Source organism: Delphinapterus leucas, chromosome 10, assembly GCF_059928025.1.
Source record: "Delphinapterus leucas isolate spDelLeu-1000000601 "Yukka" chromosome 10, BTC_Dleu_Yukka2, whole genome shotgun sequence".
Taxonomy (NCBI): domain Eukaryota; kingdom Metazoa; phylum Chordata; class Mammalia; order Artiodactyla; family Monodontidae; genus Delphinapterus; species Delphinapterus leucas.
The window spans coordinates 87545858-87565290 of NC_143138.1; the positions used below are offsets into that span (position 1 = coordinate 87545858).

At 45.5% G+C, this 19433-nt stretch overlaps 1 protein-coding gene across 2 annotated transcripts in view; it reads right to left on the bottom strand.

Moving 5' to 3' along the window:
• PDZRN3 (PDZ domain containing ring finger 3) overlaps positions 1 to 19433 on the bottom strand; it is a 60658-nt gene that overhangs the window by 27228 nt on the left and 13997 nt on the right. The window contains exon 2 of one of the 2 annotated variants that reach the window (XM_022572544.3): positions 2704 to 2951. In XM_022572544.3, coding sequence (XP_022428252.1) covers positions 2704 to 2951 — 248 coding nt within the window. Of the gene's footprint in view, positions 1 to 2703; positions 2958 to 19433 lie in introns of those variants that run through there. The other variant, XM_089919556.1, reaches the window with a different exon arrangement.

Here is a 19433-nt window from a genome sequence, read left to right on the forward strand (position 1 = left end):
GAAATTAACACAACACTGTAAGTCAACTATACTGCAATAAAAGAACTCGTTAGAAAAAAACAAAAGATGCTCGGTGAGAGAGGGACTGGCTTTGTGGCTTGCAGTGATCATTCCCTGGCCCACTAGTCATGTGAGTCAATGTGACCAATTTCTTACTCAGTCTCTAGGTGGGAGACAAACTCTTATTTACTGCTCATGGCTTCGTTCTTAGATTTTATCTCTGGGGAGAAAAAAGCTTCACTTCAGGCAACACCTAAAGACATGTGCCGGCCTCTGAGATAGGTTCAAAGGGCTGTGAAACTGAAACTGCTACGCTGTCATCTAGGACGGTCTCTTTTCAAACCTTTTTGATTGTCTCGCAACGAGAAATACATTTGACATCACCCGGTATACATGTGTACGTATGCAGAACATGTGCATACACGCACGCATATAATGCATGTGTGTATATATGCAGACCCGCACAGGTACACACGCCTAGGAGAACGGAAGCTTGCATTTCTCTAGGTTAACATGTGTACAGCACAATTCACAGAGCCCACCACCTCTTTGGAAACACCACTAATGGAACCTCTAGGACCAAAGGCAGCGGGAATTACAACATGCTCAGTCAGGTCTGTGGCTCTGAAAGGCGTCAGATGCGGATGGAGAGCTTCAGCCTGATTGTTGGCTGGGGACCCAAACCTCCGCGTTCTCAAAGGTCAACAGAGCAATCAGTGGGCTCTGGTCTTCTCACCCAGGCACTTAGTTTTGAAACAACAGACCAGACATGAGCGGTCATTCAAACGAGGGCTGGCTTTCAATTTTCTGCACCCATCAGGCAAATATGCTGCCTGCACTTAAGGGGCTGTTAGTACTGAGGACCCTGCTGGAAGGCCTGGGCTTTCAAGCCTCAAGGTAACCCCCACCCCCGCCCCCCCGCATTCAGCCCTGATGCACACTCCTGCTTTCCTCTGACCTCGCAGCCAGAACCAGGAGAGCACTGACCTCCGCACTCTTCTGACATTTCTCAAATTGCCCCTTGGGGGAAGAGTCATGTCACGTTAACTAGACTTAAGAGGAAATTAAGGGTTTAGCTTCTAAAAAGCCTGTCACTGTGACGGTTCAACATCGAGAGTCAGGAGTAGCCTTAAAGGCCTCATCAATATGAAAGGCAGTTTGGGTCTTAAACGTCAAACAACTGATTTGAATGACTGTAGTCAGTGAATCATCCAGTTGTTTCCTAGCAACTGGCATGCTATGGAGTATTGTGGTTAAGATCTGGACGTTGAGGTGGGACAGACCTGCCTTTCCATCCAGCTGCCAACTTTCATGGAGTACCACTGCTGAGTCTGCAGTTCCTCGCGGCACAGAAGGGGCAGTCGTGAGAAATGGGTGAGGTGACAGTTCTCTGCATACTGCCTTGTGCACTCTGAGTGTCAGACGGGATCGGGGGCGGCGGGGTACCTCCTCCTCTACCTTTACACGCTGCCCGCCGCCCAATTCACCTTGTCACGCCTGGGGAATTAGCCCTGGGCTCTGATGACAGCTAACCGTCAGAACCACGGGATGAGAGGCCAGCCTCTGTCTGGAATCTAGTAGAACAACAGGAAACGTGTGCTCACCCCAGCTACTGAGTTACTAATAGGAATCCAACAGGTATCGCTCAGGGGATCTCCCTAGGAGAGGTGGAGATGCCCTTTGAAATAAGGCATCAAGGCATTGATCCGAACCAGCAGCAAGATGGGAGGAGGGACTCTAACATCAACCAGAGAGGCTAAGAAGGGGCGGTGGACACCTTGTCCAGAGATGTGCAAAATCACATCCGAAAAGCCACCTTAAAATGGACATCTTTTAAGCCACTTGTCCACCCGAGAAAATTTCTTGCTCTTCATTTTTGTCCCTACATATTTTACATCAATCACTAAATTACCAGTGATCGCCACTATCGTTTATCCAGCGCTTACCGTATGCCACGCTGAGAACCTGCCACGCATTAGTTCATTTAATCCTTCAACAATCCTACGAGATGGGTACTATGATTATCATCCCATTTTAATAGAAGGAAAATAAGGCCCAGGGAAATAAACTACCCAAGTTACACAGCTAGAGACTAGGCTTTGTCCAACTCGGAGCCTCTGAACTACCTGATATCTCTGGCAGTAAGTAAGGTAAGAGGAGAGGCGTGTGTAAAGTAATTTACGTGATGCATTGGATCACAGCTGTTATTTAATCGGTAACTGCAGTGCTTATATGAGGCATGTGTGAATTTACTCCATGGATCCAGGTTTGAAATGAGACCCAAGAAAGCAGAAGGCACAACCTCCTGGGCTCTCTTTACACTCACAACTTGCTTTGTTGTCTCTTTAAAACAACCATCAGCATTCCCTCTAGTGAGAACTACCAAACCTTCCCACTGCCATTTGCGGTGATTAAATTTTATTCGGAAACAACTTTTATGACATTTGTAAGTCATTTTGTTCTTCGAATATAATTTGAATAACTCCGCTCCAGGGTTATAACAAAGTAATTAAGATGTCGGAGCGGTTTTGAGCAGGATTCAATTTATTGCCTCTATAAACAATAAAGTGAAACGTGGGCAACTTGGGGGAAAACTGTTAAGATGTATTCATTTTTTTTCACCACACGGAAGGGAAGAAACCAACTTCTCTGTACTTCTGTACCACACTTAACACATCTAAGATTCATCATCATGTGACTTACTCCTCGGGCAAGAGATAGGGATCCAGCACAGGTGGGGTGGGCGAGGACATCTTGGTAAGAGCCATGATGTGCTCAAAGGTGATGTCCGTTTGGGTTCCCGTGTCCACCATCTGTGACTCTGACGGAGGCGTGAACATTTTGGTCCGTGGCGTTCGCCTCAACACCTGGACCACGATGGGCTCCTTAGCTGTCTTGAAGGCTTCCACAGCCTGGTCATGAGTTGCTCTGGATAAGTCTTTGCCGTTAACCTGTCGAAAAACAGTAGAGGGGGAGAGGATTATAATTAAGCAGAAGCCGGAAAGACGGTTTTCGTGTGTAAGCAGCTAAAAGGAAATCGTGCGGGTGTCCGAGGACTTCACTGCTGTGTTTCAGGTTTCCCCAGGAATGTCTGGTGGGAAGGGGGTAGGTTTGGAGGTGTGCAGATCGGGCATGAAATAATAAATCTCACGGCGGGGAAGGCGTGGCTTCCCACTGGAGTGTCTTTAACACAATTTCATCCCCTTCTCATCTTGCCTGGGAGAGAAAAGAGCAGCCTCAGGCCCACAGCCTTTATCGGGCCATACTAGCTAACTGGAAATTAATTATATTGTTCTGTTTTAATGGTGTGTATTTCCCCAGTTCCTGTCAGGTGAGATTAGCTTCCCTTTTATGGAAGCGATATGACATTTCCTTCTTAAATGAATGCCTTTGCTTTTCCTTAAAAAGTCAATGAGAATATTAAGTAAGTGATAATACAGGTCACAGGTAGATATGGCAAGTATCAAGGAGGAACTCAAATGACCTGACATTTTGGCCCATGTTCGGGAAGCAGCAGCTAGCTTAACTGCTGTGTTGTTTCCCACTGTGCACACAGTCCTTTGCTACTGCTGCATCCTCAATGTCTACACTTACCGAGTGCCCACTGTCTACCACGTGACTTAAATGAAGACGCCTCTTAACACGTCCGTCATCACAGTCATGGGAAGCCGGCGAGACCAGAAGTACGTGCATCCCTCTCCCCTTATAGCCACAAATAAACTGCGCACGATGACCTTGCTAGTGACTGATGGGTCAGAACTTCGGACGCTGCATCCAGGATTCTTTCCAACGACAGAATCCGAACTAACTGAACACGGCTGTCTTTAGAACAGCTTACACAAGAGGAAATAGAAGCCAGAACCTTATGTCTAGAAAATGAAGTTATTCCAAGCAACATGGAAGCTCAACTATTTACCCTCCCCGTCCCATTCCCCACAGCAAAGGACTAGGACGTTGTGTTCCGATAGCTAGGTGATGTCTAATGGTTGCACTCACATGACAGTTATCAGGCTCTGAAATATTCTGATACCATCCCCCAAGTGGTATGTATACTGTTTAAAGGCAAATAGAAAATGATGGTATAGGAAACATATTCTGCAGAATATATGTTTGTAGAAGTTCCTTGGCTTCTCACATCTTCTCTGCACCACTGACAAACTCATGTCATTTATCTGTAAATGCCAAAACCAACACCGAACCTTTTCTAGTCTGGCAGCTACATGCCCCACCTTAGCATCCTGTACTTCGAAGCACACTGACGATTAGGTCTGTCCCGAGGTAGAGCACTTCGGTTTCTCTTTGCCAAGCAGAACATGGATACCGATCATGCAGCAGTTTTTCTGGTTAAAATTTTTCCCCTAAGCCCTTTCACTCCGGCCCCACAGGGACAAGAACTCTAGGTTGGAGTGCCTTGCAAACAACTGCTGGGTTGAGGAAGAGATGTCGGATTCTTTCCTTGTAATGAAGCCCAAATGAATCGCCAGTGGAGATTATTAATGCTTTGGATTCAGTCCACTTAAGTAATTTACTATCATCATGAGGGAGTCAGGCAGAGCAGCAACTGTGGGCTGCAAAATGACTCAGGTGCACCAGTAGATAAGTGAATGGCTGAACCATCCAGTTCTTACCATCCCTCACCCTGGAGGAGTGCGAACACCAGGATTTAACACCACGGCCGTCTTCATTCCTCCTCCATGGAGGACAGAATGAAAGGACATGAAGGAATTCTTCCTAGCTTTGCAGACCAGTTGAGCACCTCGACCCCTTCCCTGCTCAGAGCCTAGAACTCTGAGGGCTTTGGGGATGAGGTGAGGGCGGGGGAATGAAGCCCAAGTTGGAGTGCTGTGAAATTCGCGCCAGGGCCGAACTGTCTGAGCCGTATTTTCCATTAACGCGTGACACCGGGAGTCAAATCATCTACGAATTTATGATGCCATAGTAAATTTCTCCCTGGATTAAACGAATGCCGTAGACAGCACCCTGAGGAGACACCGGTTTGGCCAGTGTCAGCTCGCCATGCTGGGGATGGCTTGTGCTAAAGGTAGTTTTACCCACAGTGAACTCACGGTAAGACTTCTGAATGGGTCTGCAAGTTGGCCTTTTGCCAAACAGGAATGAGCATGGGACTTGCTTCTGAGGGAGCCTTCCAACTGTGTCTTAAAAAAAAAAAAAAAAAAAAATCCATCCTAGGAGTCTTTACGTTTTAGCCACATAATTAGGTCTTGCAAATACCTCAGCGGAAAGGTCAGCTGCCTGATAAAAAGCGTCCCTCCTTGTTCCTCCTGCTTCCTCTCTGCTGAAAGAGCTTGGGCTTTGTTTCCTTTCCACCAGATCAGAGAGCATTCCCTCGGGGGGAGACTTGAGATGTGGGTTTAATTGGCTTTAGCCCATTGTGGAGGTCTGGTTCCTTTTGCTTAGACATGGTGCCGGGTCTCTGAGGCCAGGTTAACACACTGAGGGATGCAGAGCAGAAAAATAGAGAATTGGGGTCTCTTGATGATTATCATTGAGCAAATGAACCGACCAAGCTTAGAAGCTCTTAACCCCAAACTTCTTGTCATATTTGATAACACAATCCTCATACTTGAGGCCCTTTTCACTTGTATTTTAACTCCCTGCAGCCCCAAACACCCCAATAGGTACAGATATTGCACAGATGTACTGTAAAGTTAGACAGGAGTGTAGTATTTGCTCCTACAGACATTCCTCTGATGTGTATGAAACAGTGGGTGAAAATGCTTTTCTGATCAGGAGCGTATTTTACTCAGCTTCTTCTTCTTATTTTTTTTTTTTTTACAGAAAAGTGATGGCAACTATTGCTTTCTTGTACAGGTGTCTAAACCAATGCGAGAACCACTAAGCCGATGCTTAAATGGTACCTACAAAAATTAAAGGATGGACTTGTCTGCATCAGTCTAAGCTAAGAAGATTCTCGGGGGCAAAGAGCTGCCCTGTGTCTGGGCGCACACGATTACAAACGCAGGCAAGCTTTTCCAAATCTCTCTGACTTTGGGTATTATTAAACGGCACTGATGCAACAGCACCCATAACATCCCTAGGGCCTAAGATGCAGAGAAAGAGGAGGTGGCAAATCCCAATGGAGGCCAGGAACTTGGTCGGCGACTGTGAAGCGTCCTCTCATCCCCCACCAGATCGTCACCCCCGCTCACGGCTGGGTCCCACAGAAAGGCAGTTCTGACCACTGAAGCTGAGGCAACAATTTCAGGAGCCCGGTGCCCCGTATATGTTAATCAAATACAGTTCAAATATGCCGCTCCACAAGCCAGGGGACCCGCTCCTTTCTTACGGCTCAGGGCTGCAATGCCCAGGGGCTCAAACTGTGGAAGCAGACCGGGGTTAGAATCCGGACTGTCGCTTTGGACAATTTATTTCCCTCTGAGTCTCGGTTTCCTCATGTGCAAAATAAATGTAATTATAGTGTCATGCCTCTTAGGGTTATTATAAAGTTTAATGAGATAATCTACTTTACAGCCTAGCATGCACATCGTAAGAATTTACTAAGATACCAGTGCTCATGGGGATCCTACCCCAGAATAGTCACATTTTCCCAGGAGAAAAGAGTCTGCAAATCAAAGAAGCAAAATGCAGCCTAGTTAGGTAGTCTTAAGAGGCATTTGTATACTGAGAGGCTTCTTGATTTTTTTCAGGGAAGTTCCCAGCCCGAACGTTCCTGAGCTACCGACATACATATTGATATTTGCAGTCCGCAGTTTGGGATTCTCTGGAGCGGGCGGTGCAACGGAGAAATCTTACAGGACGACTTGACCCCTGCCACACAAGCTTCTTGACAAGGTATTTTAGGCATCATTACATTCTCTTAAAAGACGATGAGACAAGGCAGGAACTTACTCTCCTAGACAATCCATTTTTGCGGCCAAATTTGTTTGCAATTACCTTGTGCACATAACACTTATGACCCTGTCATCTTGGAATCACATCGCTGAGAGACTTAGCGAGGTGATGAGTCCGGTGCATGCCGTCAGCCAACCGAGAATGACCACCTTTATTCCCGGGACTAGCATTATTACATGTACATTACACAAGACGGCGGTGATGATGGCTGCAATTACAGGCGCAATGTTCATCCCGTGACGTTTGGCCCAGTCAAATTAAATATCATTAACTCGCCCAATTGAGCAGATTGCCTTTAAAACAGTTTATGCAGCTCTAAAACCAAGTAAATGGAATGTTTGGGGAGAAAAAATGCTGATGGTAAACTTTATTATAAATTAAATGCTTAAGTTATTCACCTAAGGCTCTGGATGGTCCCCTGGGATGTAGGTGCCATTAGGGTGAAAATCCAATTCCTTTATCTCAGGGCAAACATCACTGCTGCAAAAGTGACAGGACACTAAGGGACCTTCAAGAGGTCCTTTAGCATACGATCTCCAGGGACAAGATGCCGAGGGCACGGAAGGATTCCCTCCCGGTTGCATTTAAGCCTGGGTAGCATGGCTCCGGCTCTCTGCATGAGGTGCCCGTGGGTATGTTTTCCACGGTCCTGAGAATGAACGCAAAGCTGGTAGGTTTTTCCACAAGGGGGTACATTTCGTGGATAACCCAGCTGTCCATCTTTCACTCATTCACCAAGTATTTTCTGAGGTTACTCAGGGAGACTTGTTCCCCTCTTGGCTGATGGGATACCACTTGGAAGAATTTCTTGGGGAAAAATGAGGCCACAGGATGTGCAAGCCACTTAAGAAATGGTCAGATGAAATGCACTGTGGGTAGCATTTCACCGTGGCATCTAATGAGAGGTTGGATCTGGCCAAGGAAGGCAAAATCTACACGCGCTGGAACGGTAACTAAGCTCGCGACCTAGAAAGACTCTTGGTTTTCACGGTCTACCTAGAAATTCCACTGGTGAAACTAGTGCCATACGCTTTTTAAAATCACCTTTCGAAACAGGAGCCAGAGAGCTTTCAAAGTGCCCTACAACATGATTATGAGCATTTCGCGGTATTTTAAGATCTATCTGGAAAAGACAGAGCATAGTCTCTCTAAATTAGACAATGCGTTTCTATTTATGGGAAGACAGTTGGTTTCTGAGGATCTGCGTATCACGATCACCTCGATTTCTATTACATGTGCAAACGACCCCAGTATAAAGTGCTAATGCAGTTTTCAATTCAGCCTACTATCAATTACGCCCCGGGCTAAAACCCCGGTTTGATAGGGTTCATTTAATTAAATACAGGGGCAGTGATTGCATTCTGTAAAATATCACACCTATGTTGTCAAACTAATTAAAACTTAGATTCCACTGGAAGCAACAGACGATAATAAACTACATACCGAAAAGTAAAAGGTTTCAAGCCCTGATTTAGGTTGGATTAAAAAAACTTCTTTCATTCAGGCAAACTCCTGTCTGCCTTAATTTATTTCAAATTTATAGTCTGCTCTGGGGCTTGATAAAGGGAAGGCCAACTTATCTAAAAGAGGGGTATTACGGCGGTGAAGAAGGAATATGGGTCTTAGTGAACAAATGGTGTTCAAATTAATATGTTTCTGTGCAAAGTACTCACTTTCAAGACGGTATGAACAAGGAGACTACACTCACAGAGACCTCAGTTCCGATGTAGTAGAACTTACATCTGTACGGGTGCATTCGGTTTGCAGTAAGGACCGCAGTGAGGTTTGTCCATGGTAATTTCTAAATGTGTCCTGATGTTTTTTTCCTACGTTTGGTATTTCTTCAACGGGAAGATCCCCTCATTATATTCTGAGTGCCCTGTGTGGATGAAATGTATAGCCTGGGTAATATTCCTATCAGAGGAGTCTTCCTTCTGTCAAACTTAAGCCTATGATGTTTCAAAATGCTTTACTGTTTTTTTTTTTTTGCCTAAATATAGAACATACATGGCTACCAGCCTCCGAGTGATAAAAGAGATGACACGTCTTAAAGAAAGAGGCTAAAAATCATAGATGTACTCAGATTAAAAAGTATTAGTCCTACACTATTACAAGATGCTTTTCTTCTCAGGTCAAAATCCTATCTTCATCAACAAAATTGTGCTTATCTCCTTTTGGAAGCCTTGATTTCATCACCCCGAAATCCCATTGTGAACGATAGGTCACAGAGGTCCATTAAACTACAGTGGTTTTGAACCATTCTGCATCTCAAAATGAACATGCATACTTTAACCTCATCTTAAAGGTGGTAATTTAAAGAAGCAGCTCAACATATTATAGGAAAGCCCAGTGGTAAGTACTTGGAAACAAGGTGTTTCTACAGCTGAATCTCTCTACAGTCTAGGTCCCTTAAGTCCTTCTTTGAAACGCGAGTGTCTTTTCCAGGTATGTATTTAATGCTGGAGGAGGGACTGGTTTCAGGTTACAAGTCAGTTAAATATGGTCCTTCACATTCCAAGGGTTCAGCGCTGTTCATCCCTGGAGGATGTTCTCGCAAATGTCTTCAACCATCCCTGCCCCTCTCTTATTCTTTCTTACTCATCTGAAAAGCCCTGGCCTATCTTTCTGGCCAATCACCTGCCTCCCCGTTTCTACCTGTAGACTAGTGATGCTGGAGAACATTCCCACAGGAGATGTCGCTGAGTCAAATGGGATCACACCCTTCACAGCTGTTTTGAGATGTGTAATTACGTACTTATTTGATTTTCGGTTGATGGCCGATATTTTCTCATGGGGCCCTAAGTTCCACAAGGGCAAGAACTGTGTGTTTTGTTCACTATAGGACACCCGGAGCTTAGCACAGCGGCTGGCATGTAGCAGCCTCGCAAATAATTTATCACCTGAGTGACCTATTCACGCATCTGCAGACTGTCATGTTCCTCTCGTGCACAGTTGTTGGCATTTCATGGTCTTTCCTACTCTTGAAACAAAAGCATTTTCTCCTCTGATCTTACATTCATAGCTGAGATTGACACAAACCTGATTATGTGTCCATTTTCATAACTGTCAGATTCCAAACAAGAATAAAACGTGTGTTGTATTTTGTTACATACATACATATTCCGTGAGGAGTGCTTTCAATCTTAAAGCGTCTCCTGTTCCATTTCTTGATACGATCAAAGTGCTATCAAGGAAAGTACCCTCTGATGTTTTGGAGAATGAAATATATGAGGCCCAGAGAGGTCTTGGAGTGTTTGTGAAGAAACAAGGCAGCCCTAGCTAAGCTCTCCTGAAGTCCCTGGGTTCTCAACTTCCAGGTGACAAGGTGGAACCACTAGAAGTCAAAAAGGAACCTTGATCCCTAATGGAGAGGAAAGAAATAAGAAATACCAAATTGACAGACCTCACCGAAAAATCAGAAAATGGGAAATTGCTTCTTTCTCTTTCTCGGACCATTCTCTCTCCTCCCCATATCCGTCCACCCCCTTCCAGCAGTGGCGCAGACTCAACCGTGAGCAACGTGCCCAGGCCGGGAGGTGATGAGGACAGGTGGGCTACAGGTGTGTCCGCCCAGAAGAAGGCGGGCCCTTCTCTAACGCACAGTGAAAGCCAGAAGGGCTGGCCTTGGGCCCGCTCGGCTGCCCAGCTCTGGAGTCGGGTGTCGTGGAAGCGCGCGATGGCCTGGCCTACGGGCATTTACACTTGAGTCCTGGATGCATGGAGGGGACTGCTGGGTGCTCAGCTACCTCACCCTGCACCAGGAGGGTTGTCAACAGGGGTCCTCCCTGAGGACATCCAGGTTGAACACTCTGAGGAAGCTCTCTGTGCGGCATCGCTCACCTTGGTACCTAATGAGTGAACAGAATACATGAGGCCAAATGCTGGAGTCTCTGACACGTCAATCGTGATACAGCCAACAGGGGGACAGCACTCTGCTGTCCTGCCAGACGAAGACTTAGTCTAAGCGCTCTGTCTACGTTAACTCGCGTAGTCTTCCCATGAGGGTGGTGCTTCTATCATCACCATTTAACGGGGATGAAATCCAGAGGCACAGAGAGTGTTTGTGCATCTGAAGACCTTCCGCTAAGGATGCTGGTGGCTTTCACCTTGAATTGGGAGACGCACGCTTAGTTCAGAAGGGTTCACGCTTCTTTCTACACGTCAAGTTTACTGCATTTAACCATCCACGTTGGCATGGTCTCCTACGGTAACAGCAAATATAGCCGCACGTAGAAGGAAGAAAGCGTGGCCAGGTTTTTGCAAGCATCACAGCAAAGCCTTAAGAAAACCACTTTATGTCACTTCCATCTCCTTGGTATAAACTTCATATTGGTCTCATAAATCTCCTGTACAAACTTAAATTTGTTAGTTGATTTCCTCAGACTAGAGGGCTGGCTAGAATAAAATTTCTACCCTCAGGTCTCTGACCATTAGAGGAAGGGACGTGTAGGAAGATTCTGCCATCAACAGAATTGTCGTCACACAGGATTTACAACGTTTCGTGATGTTTCATGTCACCACAGTCATTTAGGTTTCAAGTGAGGAGGGGCTTCCAACGGATACTGCATGAAGACGGGCAAGAAGAGGCAGGAGTTTTACATGTGATGGGGGTCCGCGGTGAAGGTTGTAAGCTCCAGCCCTAGGGCTGATTGCCTCGGCTTCAATGTAGGCTGTGTCACTTATGTGCTGTAGCATCTTGGGCAAGTTAACCTCTCGGTGCCTCAGTTTTCTTACCAGCGAAATGGGTTTACAGCAGGACCTATCTCGTTGGGTGGTGTTAGAATTAATTAGGGTGCGTGGCCCTGCACAGAGTGAGGGCTCAATAAACGCTAGCTATCTGTTGTCCTCACTCATTTGGAGAACTACTGGGGAATCCATCATGTGTCAGGCACTGATACAGTGGTAACCAAGGCCCAGTAACACTGGGTAAAGAATGAACACTGTCGGGGCTCTGGGGGGAGACACACAGGGGTCTGAATCCCTGCTCCGTTTACCAGACGTGTGACTTTGGGTAAATCATTCTACCCCTGTGCCTCAGTGTCCCAGTTGGAAATGGGGGATATTAAAAGTATTTCCCTCCTAGGGTTTTGAGACAAAGATCTAAGCACAGGGCCCAGTGTTAGCTGTTGTTATAACCCTACAAACCTGGACAAATTACCTACCTCTCCCTGTGCCTTATCTATAAATGGAGTTGTAAAGGTTTGTAGAAAAGGGCTTAGAAGGGAGTCTGGCTCGTAGTCACCACTTTTTACAGGAGATACTGGCCCACATGTGGTTCCTAAAAATTCCAGCTGTCAAACTTAGCTGCAAATAAATCACATAAGAACACCCATAAAACAGGTCTTACGTTCCACTCATTTACGGGGAAAGCAAGCCTCTTCTGGATCCTGGCGTCCATCTCAAGGATGTGATGCTGTGCACTCCAAGGACTGGGTGTTTGCTCTGTGCCAGGTGCTGTGCTAAGTGCTTTACGTGCACAATTTCATCCCGTTTCACAGTAAGAAGGTCAATGGTGAGGTGAGCGCTATTACCTCTGCTTTTACGGGCCAGGAAGTAAAAGCCCGAGGAGTGCTGGCAGCTTCCTAAAAGATGTGCAGCTCGTGAGCAGGAGAGAGGGGATTTGAACAAGGCCTGCCCAACTTCAAGTGCATGCTCTAACCACTGGGCAGCACAGCTGGACTGCTATGACCCAACCTCAGCCTTGAAGCGAAGGGAAGTGTTAATGGCTGATTATACTGACCCCAAGAAGGGATGGTGGGATGAAACTGGGATGAAACGGTGTCATCAGAAAGAGAGAGGGGTGGGCCCTAGACAACGAACATACTCTCAAGTGGGAAGAACAAAGATCCTCGTCAAAGGAGGACATTCACTGGACGCGCCTTGCTGGGGATGGGTGGGCTCCTCCATGCCGAACCAGGTGGGCTCACCTTTCCCAGGAACTCGTGGTGGTAATGGCACCACATGTAATGATATTCACTAACCCGTCCCTTCCTACTTCACTGCAGAGAAGCTCAAAGCAGAGGGGAATCTATCTTTTCTCTAAATTCTTCTCTCACTAAGTTGTCTCATCAGATTTTAGCCTGTCTGTCCTACGAATGTCCATGTCCCAAGGCAGGTTGTGAAGCTCTGGCAACGAAACACCATTTAAAATAGTCCAATTAGGGCAAAAGTAGTCTTTTGTTAAAAAAGAACATTCTTGAGCAGTAATGAAATAAGTAGCCTCAGAATTTCTGAAGCCTTTGAATCTCAAAGAGGAGTCAGGCCGAGAGATCTACTTGTGAAAAATGCTTACTGGCCTTAACGACCTGCACTTTATTTGCTGCTCTTAACAAGATTACGATATTTCCTGACTATCTCTAAAGAACTATCTCTAAAGGTCAGGCGACAAACCAATGAATTCCAGAAAGAAAATCAAAGCTAAAGTTGATTCACTTTGAACAGGATTTCCTGGCTCTCAAGGATTTGTGTAACCTCAACAGCGATTTGGAATCTTGTTTGTTTGTTGTCGGTTTTCTATCCAAAGAAATAAAATTATGATGCGTATCACTTAGATGAAAACTAATTGTGGCTCCTGCATCACCAACTAGTTCATTTAGTGGTCTACAGACCGATTAGTAAAACGTCTGTTAAAATGACTGTGGAGGATCCTTGAAGAAAACGCTGTAGAAATTAAATGTCGTCTTAGTGGTTAAAAAAAAAAATCAGTTGAGAAGGGCCTGGTGTCAGTATGAAAATAAAACTACCCCTGAATGTTTAGAGAATGGCTAGTTTTCCTTCTGTCCTCATATAGGAGTAATCATTAGTTGGCTTGTCCATAATCACCTTTCTAAATAAATTATGCTGTATCTTCTCAAATACCTCCAATTTCCTAAAAAGCATTTTTAAAAGTTCCACATCAGGGGAAAACTAGAAAGCAGGGCTGGAACTCGAAATGTCCTCCAAAGACCAAAGCTACTTGATTCTTTGAACAAATACTGTCTAGCACTTCTGAGTATCTTCCATGTACCATACACGAGGCTTAGGCACTGCACACTCTATCACTTATTCATGTGCAATCAGCACGTGAATAACAAAACCTGGGAATGATTATGTGCCCAATACCCCTACTGAAACCCCAGTGCATTAAGTGAGCAAAACCAGAAATGGGAGCTGCCCCAGGCAGCTCATAGTCTGGGTAAGGAGACAGATGCTAATAATCCCATAACTGAGGGAAGGAGACAGATGCTAATAATCCCGTAACCTGGCAGGGTTAAGAGGGCGGGTGTTGGGAAGAGGGGGCTCCTCTGAGGAAGAGACGTTGAGGATAAATCAGAAGAATAACCAGGATTTACGTGGAGAGGAAGAGAGGAGAGATATTTGCAGACGGAGGGAGCAGCATGTGCAAAGGCCCTGAGGCTGGACGAAACCTGGTACACAAGGATCAGGATAGGTGGAACAGAGATGCTTATGTGATGAGACTAGAGGGGTGGGCAGGCGCAGCCTATGTTGACCCTCAGAGGCTACAGGTAGGACTTTGGTTCTGAGATGATTTAAGCGAGGGTGGTGGGGGGGCTAGAGAGGTGACAGGACTCAAAGGCTACGTGTTCAGGCTTACATCTTAGAAACATGATCATAGCATCTGGCTGCTGTGTGAACAATGGACTGGAAGAGGCTAGGAACGAGGCGACTGAGTGGCACAAGCAGACCAAAGAGATATTTGGAAAGTGGAGACCTCCCAACCACCAGGAGAGTTCTTTCCATTTTCACAGGAAGTTGAGACTCAAGAGGGTAAGTGACTTGCCTAAGGGTTCCACAGCTATTCAACAGGAGACCAAGTTCAAGCTCCCCTGAACTACTAACTCCAAATGCAGCATTCTTTGCAAAGTAAAATACCTGTTGAGGTGTGACTATCAAGACAAAACGAACGCAAGCTCCAAATCTCAACACCTTGAACTGAATAGGGACCTAGGCAGGTCCTGGGTTTCTTGATAATGTGGGTGGTTCTGCTACTGGGTTACTTCCTGCCTAGAGGCTCTCTGTAATGGGCGGGGTCCTAAGTCTCTGCTCCCACCTCCTTCTTGGGGTGCTTTCCTCACAAGGTCACGTGGACGCTGAGAGCGTCCTGCCCCGACCGAAGCTCTTAGTTATTGCTGGAGACTTTGCTTCCTAAGACTCTGGAATCCTGGATCTCCACCCTTTTGCGGGAAAGCCATAAGGAGCTTAGATTAGAAGAGGAAGAACGGTTTATCTTGCTGATTGATTGAAAAAGCTACTCAATCTCGAATCTCAACAATCCTCTCTGGCAAACGGGACACATATTCCCCAGCTTCAAAAAGCGGAGCTCCACCCACTTGCTCCTAACACTCTCTGTCCTTCACATAAACTGTCCCACGTTATTGGTGTTTTAGTATGAAAAATGCAAACCATGTCCACTGACAAGAATTTTGGGATTTTTAGTTTTGACCGTTACTGGACATCAGCAGTTCCAAGCGGTATTACGATAGCTAACTGGGGGCATTTTCATTATGAAAAATCTCCTGATCTTCCCACAGGGAGAGGTAAGAAGGGAAAGAAAAACTGCAGAATTGAAGCCTGCAGTTTGGCAGGACAGCCCTTGGTTTGGTTTTGTTCTGTTTTTTGGGGACAGCCCTTGTTGCGCAAGTGGTCTCAGAGTCGGGAACATGACTCCATATTTTATGCTAACAGAATCACTTTGGAGAGTGATGCTGCGTAACTGGGGGACGGGTGCCATTTCACTGCTTATCTAGTTGACATAATTTACAGCTAACCTCATGTCTGTCCTCAACTTTGGGAAGAGTCTATGTTTTTAATTGCAAGTTACTGTTCAATTTGTTAAGGAAATTTAGGTTAGAGGAGAAAATATTTGCCTCTTTTCTGCTGGGTTCAGATGTATTTCTAAATTTGAATAACATTTCCAAAAGGAAAAACACTTCATCCTACCAGCTCACATCTCATCTGTAATATGTACGACTACTCCGTTTAGGAGTGCTTACGTGCAGTAATGAATCCGGACACATCTTTCCTGGATTGCCAAAACAGTCATACTTTGCTGAGACCCCTCCCTTGCAACCAGAGCCCAGGAACAACTTTACATCAATAGATTGTATAAACCCTAAGTTACCTCCACTGAAATATGCAATTACCTCGTGGCTGCTGTGAGAAATTAATGCAGATTTCTGGAAATACTGGCTGGGAAAGAAGAACCAATGAAAATGAGTGGGAATAACCAACTCTGGAGACATCTACGGTGGAAGAAACAGAAACTGGGAAGATTTAGAACCTTTATGAATCAAAAATAAACTTAAGTTGGTACTCCTTTCTCAAAGATTTATAAATGTGATTTACAAACGGCACGAAAAGAATAATGATGACATTCTAGGATATTTATCACCTCTGAAATAGGAAATAAAATGACTCTCCCTCTTGACTTCACAGGCACTGAAGGGCTTAAACTACGACCCCATTATAATAATTGATCCTCGCTTTTTTTTGGTGATTAAACTCTGGGCAATAAGAACGGCAGAATAATTGCATATTTCAACTGCACAGAATACCTAGCACATAGGAGGCCCATGATGAGTTTGTTGAACTGAGCAAAAATAAAATTAGAGATATTTGTAGAAAATATGAACTGGGTTAAAAGTACTAAATCACATACGCATGAGTCTTGTCATTGATAAATGCTGGGAACCAAGAAGATAAAGTAAGCAAAATATTATACTTTTTGTCAAAAGAAACCACGGGTCCTTTCTGGGCCTCAGTTTCCTCACCTGTAGATGAGGGGATTACTCTAGGTGATGATGACTTTTAATGTAGGATGAATCTCAGTGGACCCTGGGGCCCTCCTTGATTATTTCTGATTACCCAACACCTGGCCTATGCCTTACAGCCTTTCTAGACACAATCCCATAATCCCCTGCTCCAACAATTCAGTCACCTCCTGGGAGCAAGGCCTGTGTCCCTAAACCCTTTCACATCCTCTGGATACTCACTTAAAACCTCTTGATTTCCCACTAGCTATCTACCTTACGTTTGGTAGTGTATATATGTCCATGCCTCTCTCTTGCTTTGACAGCTAGTGGGAAGCAGCCACATAGCACAGGGAGATCAGCTCGGTGCTTTGTGACCGCCTGGAGGGGTGGGATAGGGAGGGTGGGAGGGAGGGAGACGCAAGAGGGAAGAGATATGGGAACATATGTATAACTGATTCACTTTGTTATAAAGCAGAAACTAGCACACCATTGTAAAGCAATTATACCCCAATAAAGATGTAAAAAAAAAAACCTCTTGATTTCACTTTCTTGCTCTCCATTTTGGTTACATGGAAGCATCCCATCAGGGTAGCACGTCCTTTCAGTCATCCCCCTGACTCTCAGGTCCAGCAGGGGACACAGAGGAGACGGACCCCTTGCCTGCAGCCACCTGGAGAAACTTCGTTTAGATGACAAAACAACCCTGAGTATGTTGCAGGGAAGTGAGCCATGGGGTGCTCCAATGAGAGGGTGGCCAGCCCTCCATTCTGCAATCTCTCTTCTGCTATTGGATGGTTAGAGAGCTTTAATACTCGAAGCTGAAGAGGATAATCTTGTGAGAGGAAGGAGAATAAAACCGCCTGCAGGGGTGCAGGACTCTAGTCTCTAGGATGGAGAAGAACCTGCAGCGTTTTCTAAGATGATTTATTAGACATACGTAGAACTTGCTAGAAACCTACCAGGAGCAAATCATCTGGGAAGGAATTAATGAACCAAACAAAACACTTGACAACGCAATTAGAATATGAGGAAATGTAGGGGTTTTCCAGAGAGAGAGAGAGAGAGAGAGGCGAGTGTGTGTCCATGATTTTGATTATGTCATACAGAAGGCTGGAAAAAGAATGCAATAATATTTTTGAAGGGTAAAGTTATCACAGGGGGAGACGGAGATGGCTGCGGTTGATATTTGCAGTTTGGATGCTTCAGTAGAGTTAGCAAGTGTGCCCAGATGGGTGGAAATTCACTTGCAGCTGTGTTTCAGCAAAATGGTGCGTGGGTCTGAGAAACAGAAATAAGACCGCTGGCGGCAAAAATACGATTCCCCATCACGCGCAGCGGCAGAGGGCAGCCGCGCAAACACTGTGTTTCTCTTCAGTTGCCTTAGGCAACAGTAGTTTTTTCCCCTCTGTTTTGGTTTGGGTCAGGGGTTTTTCCTTTCTAAAACCTTTTCTTAGTTGAGTTAGAAACCAAGAGTCTGAAGCTCTGGGAACTTCCGTTCGACCTCATTTCATCGTGCCTGTCGGATGAGCTCACTGAAAAACAAGCTCGGCCGTGGTAACGTTTGTGTGTGTCCAGAGGAAACTTCTGGCTGAATACCTGTGCTAACTGCTATCCTAGGCTTTGCATACAAACTCTATCTGGGAATAATATAGGCTCCTTTCTATTGATATGAATGTATAAGTCTAAATACATACTTAAAAATTTTTTTTAAATTGAAGTATAGTTAATTTACAATGTTGTGTTAGTTTCAAGTGTATGGCAAAGTGATTCAGTTATATATGTATGTGTGTGTATATATATATTCTTTTCCATATTCTTGTTTTAATTTTAGGCAATAATTTTTTTTAATTGAAGTATAGTTGATTTACCTTTTCATACTCTTTTCCATTATGGTTTATTACAGGATATTGAATATAGTTCCCTGTTTTCAAAATCTACAGTCGGACAACTTATGTGCCCTCATCCCCTCCACTAGCATTTTTTTTTAATTAACTTTTTATTTTATTTTATTTTATTTTGCGGTACGCGGGCCTCTCACCATTGTGGCCTCTCCCGTTGCGGAGCACAGGCTCCGGACACGCAGGCCCAGCGGCCATGGCTCACGGGCCCAGCCGCTCCACGGCATGTGGGATCTTCCCGGACCGGGGCACGAACCCGCGTCCGCTGCACCGGCAGGCGGACTCTCAACCACTGCGCCACCAGGGAAGCCCCTTCGCTAGCTTTTTTGGTTTGGCAGGGAGATGGTTAATATCAAAACATTTCTTCTTTTAAATATACGTCACACAGTCACAACACCACCTACACAGACCTTTTATTCGTTCAAAAGTGTTTTCGTCGGCTGGAGCTCAACGAGTAAGTGTCAAAGTTTGCATAGCATGCTGGAAACAAAGCCCTCTCTGGATAGTGAAGCATATGCGGGACATGCGCACGTGAAGGTAATGATACGCTTCTCCTAGAATCCGGGACTCTTTCTGCCCCAGAGCCTCTGTCTGGGGACCCGTGACTATTCACAGGTCAGGAAGCCAGCCTGGCCACCATGACTCAGTCCTAATCCCCATTATAAGTGCCCCGAGTGCTGGTCACAGGTGTGACTTCACCCGAGAGGCAACGTGGCGATGTCTCCCTCCATCTCTAAGTGTTGAGAACTGTGAGGGCCGTAACCTTTTTAGTTAACTTTGCAACCACTGCAGCATCATCAGTGGCTGTCCCGACCTGGCACACGGTAGGCGTTCAAAAAATAACCTATTGGGGCTTCCCTGGTGGCACAGTGGTTGCGAGTCCGCCTGCCAATGCAGGGGACACGGGTTC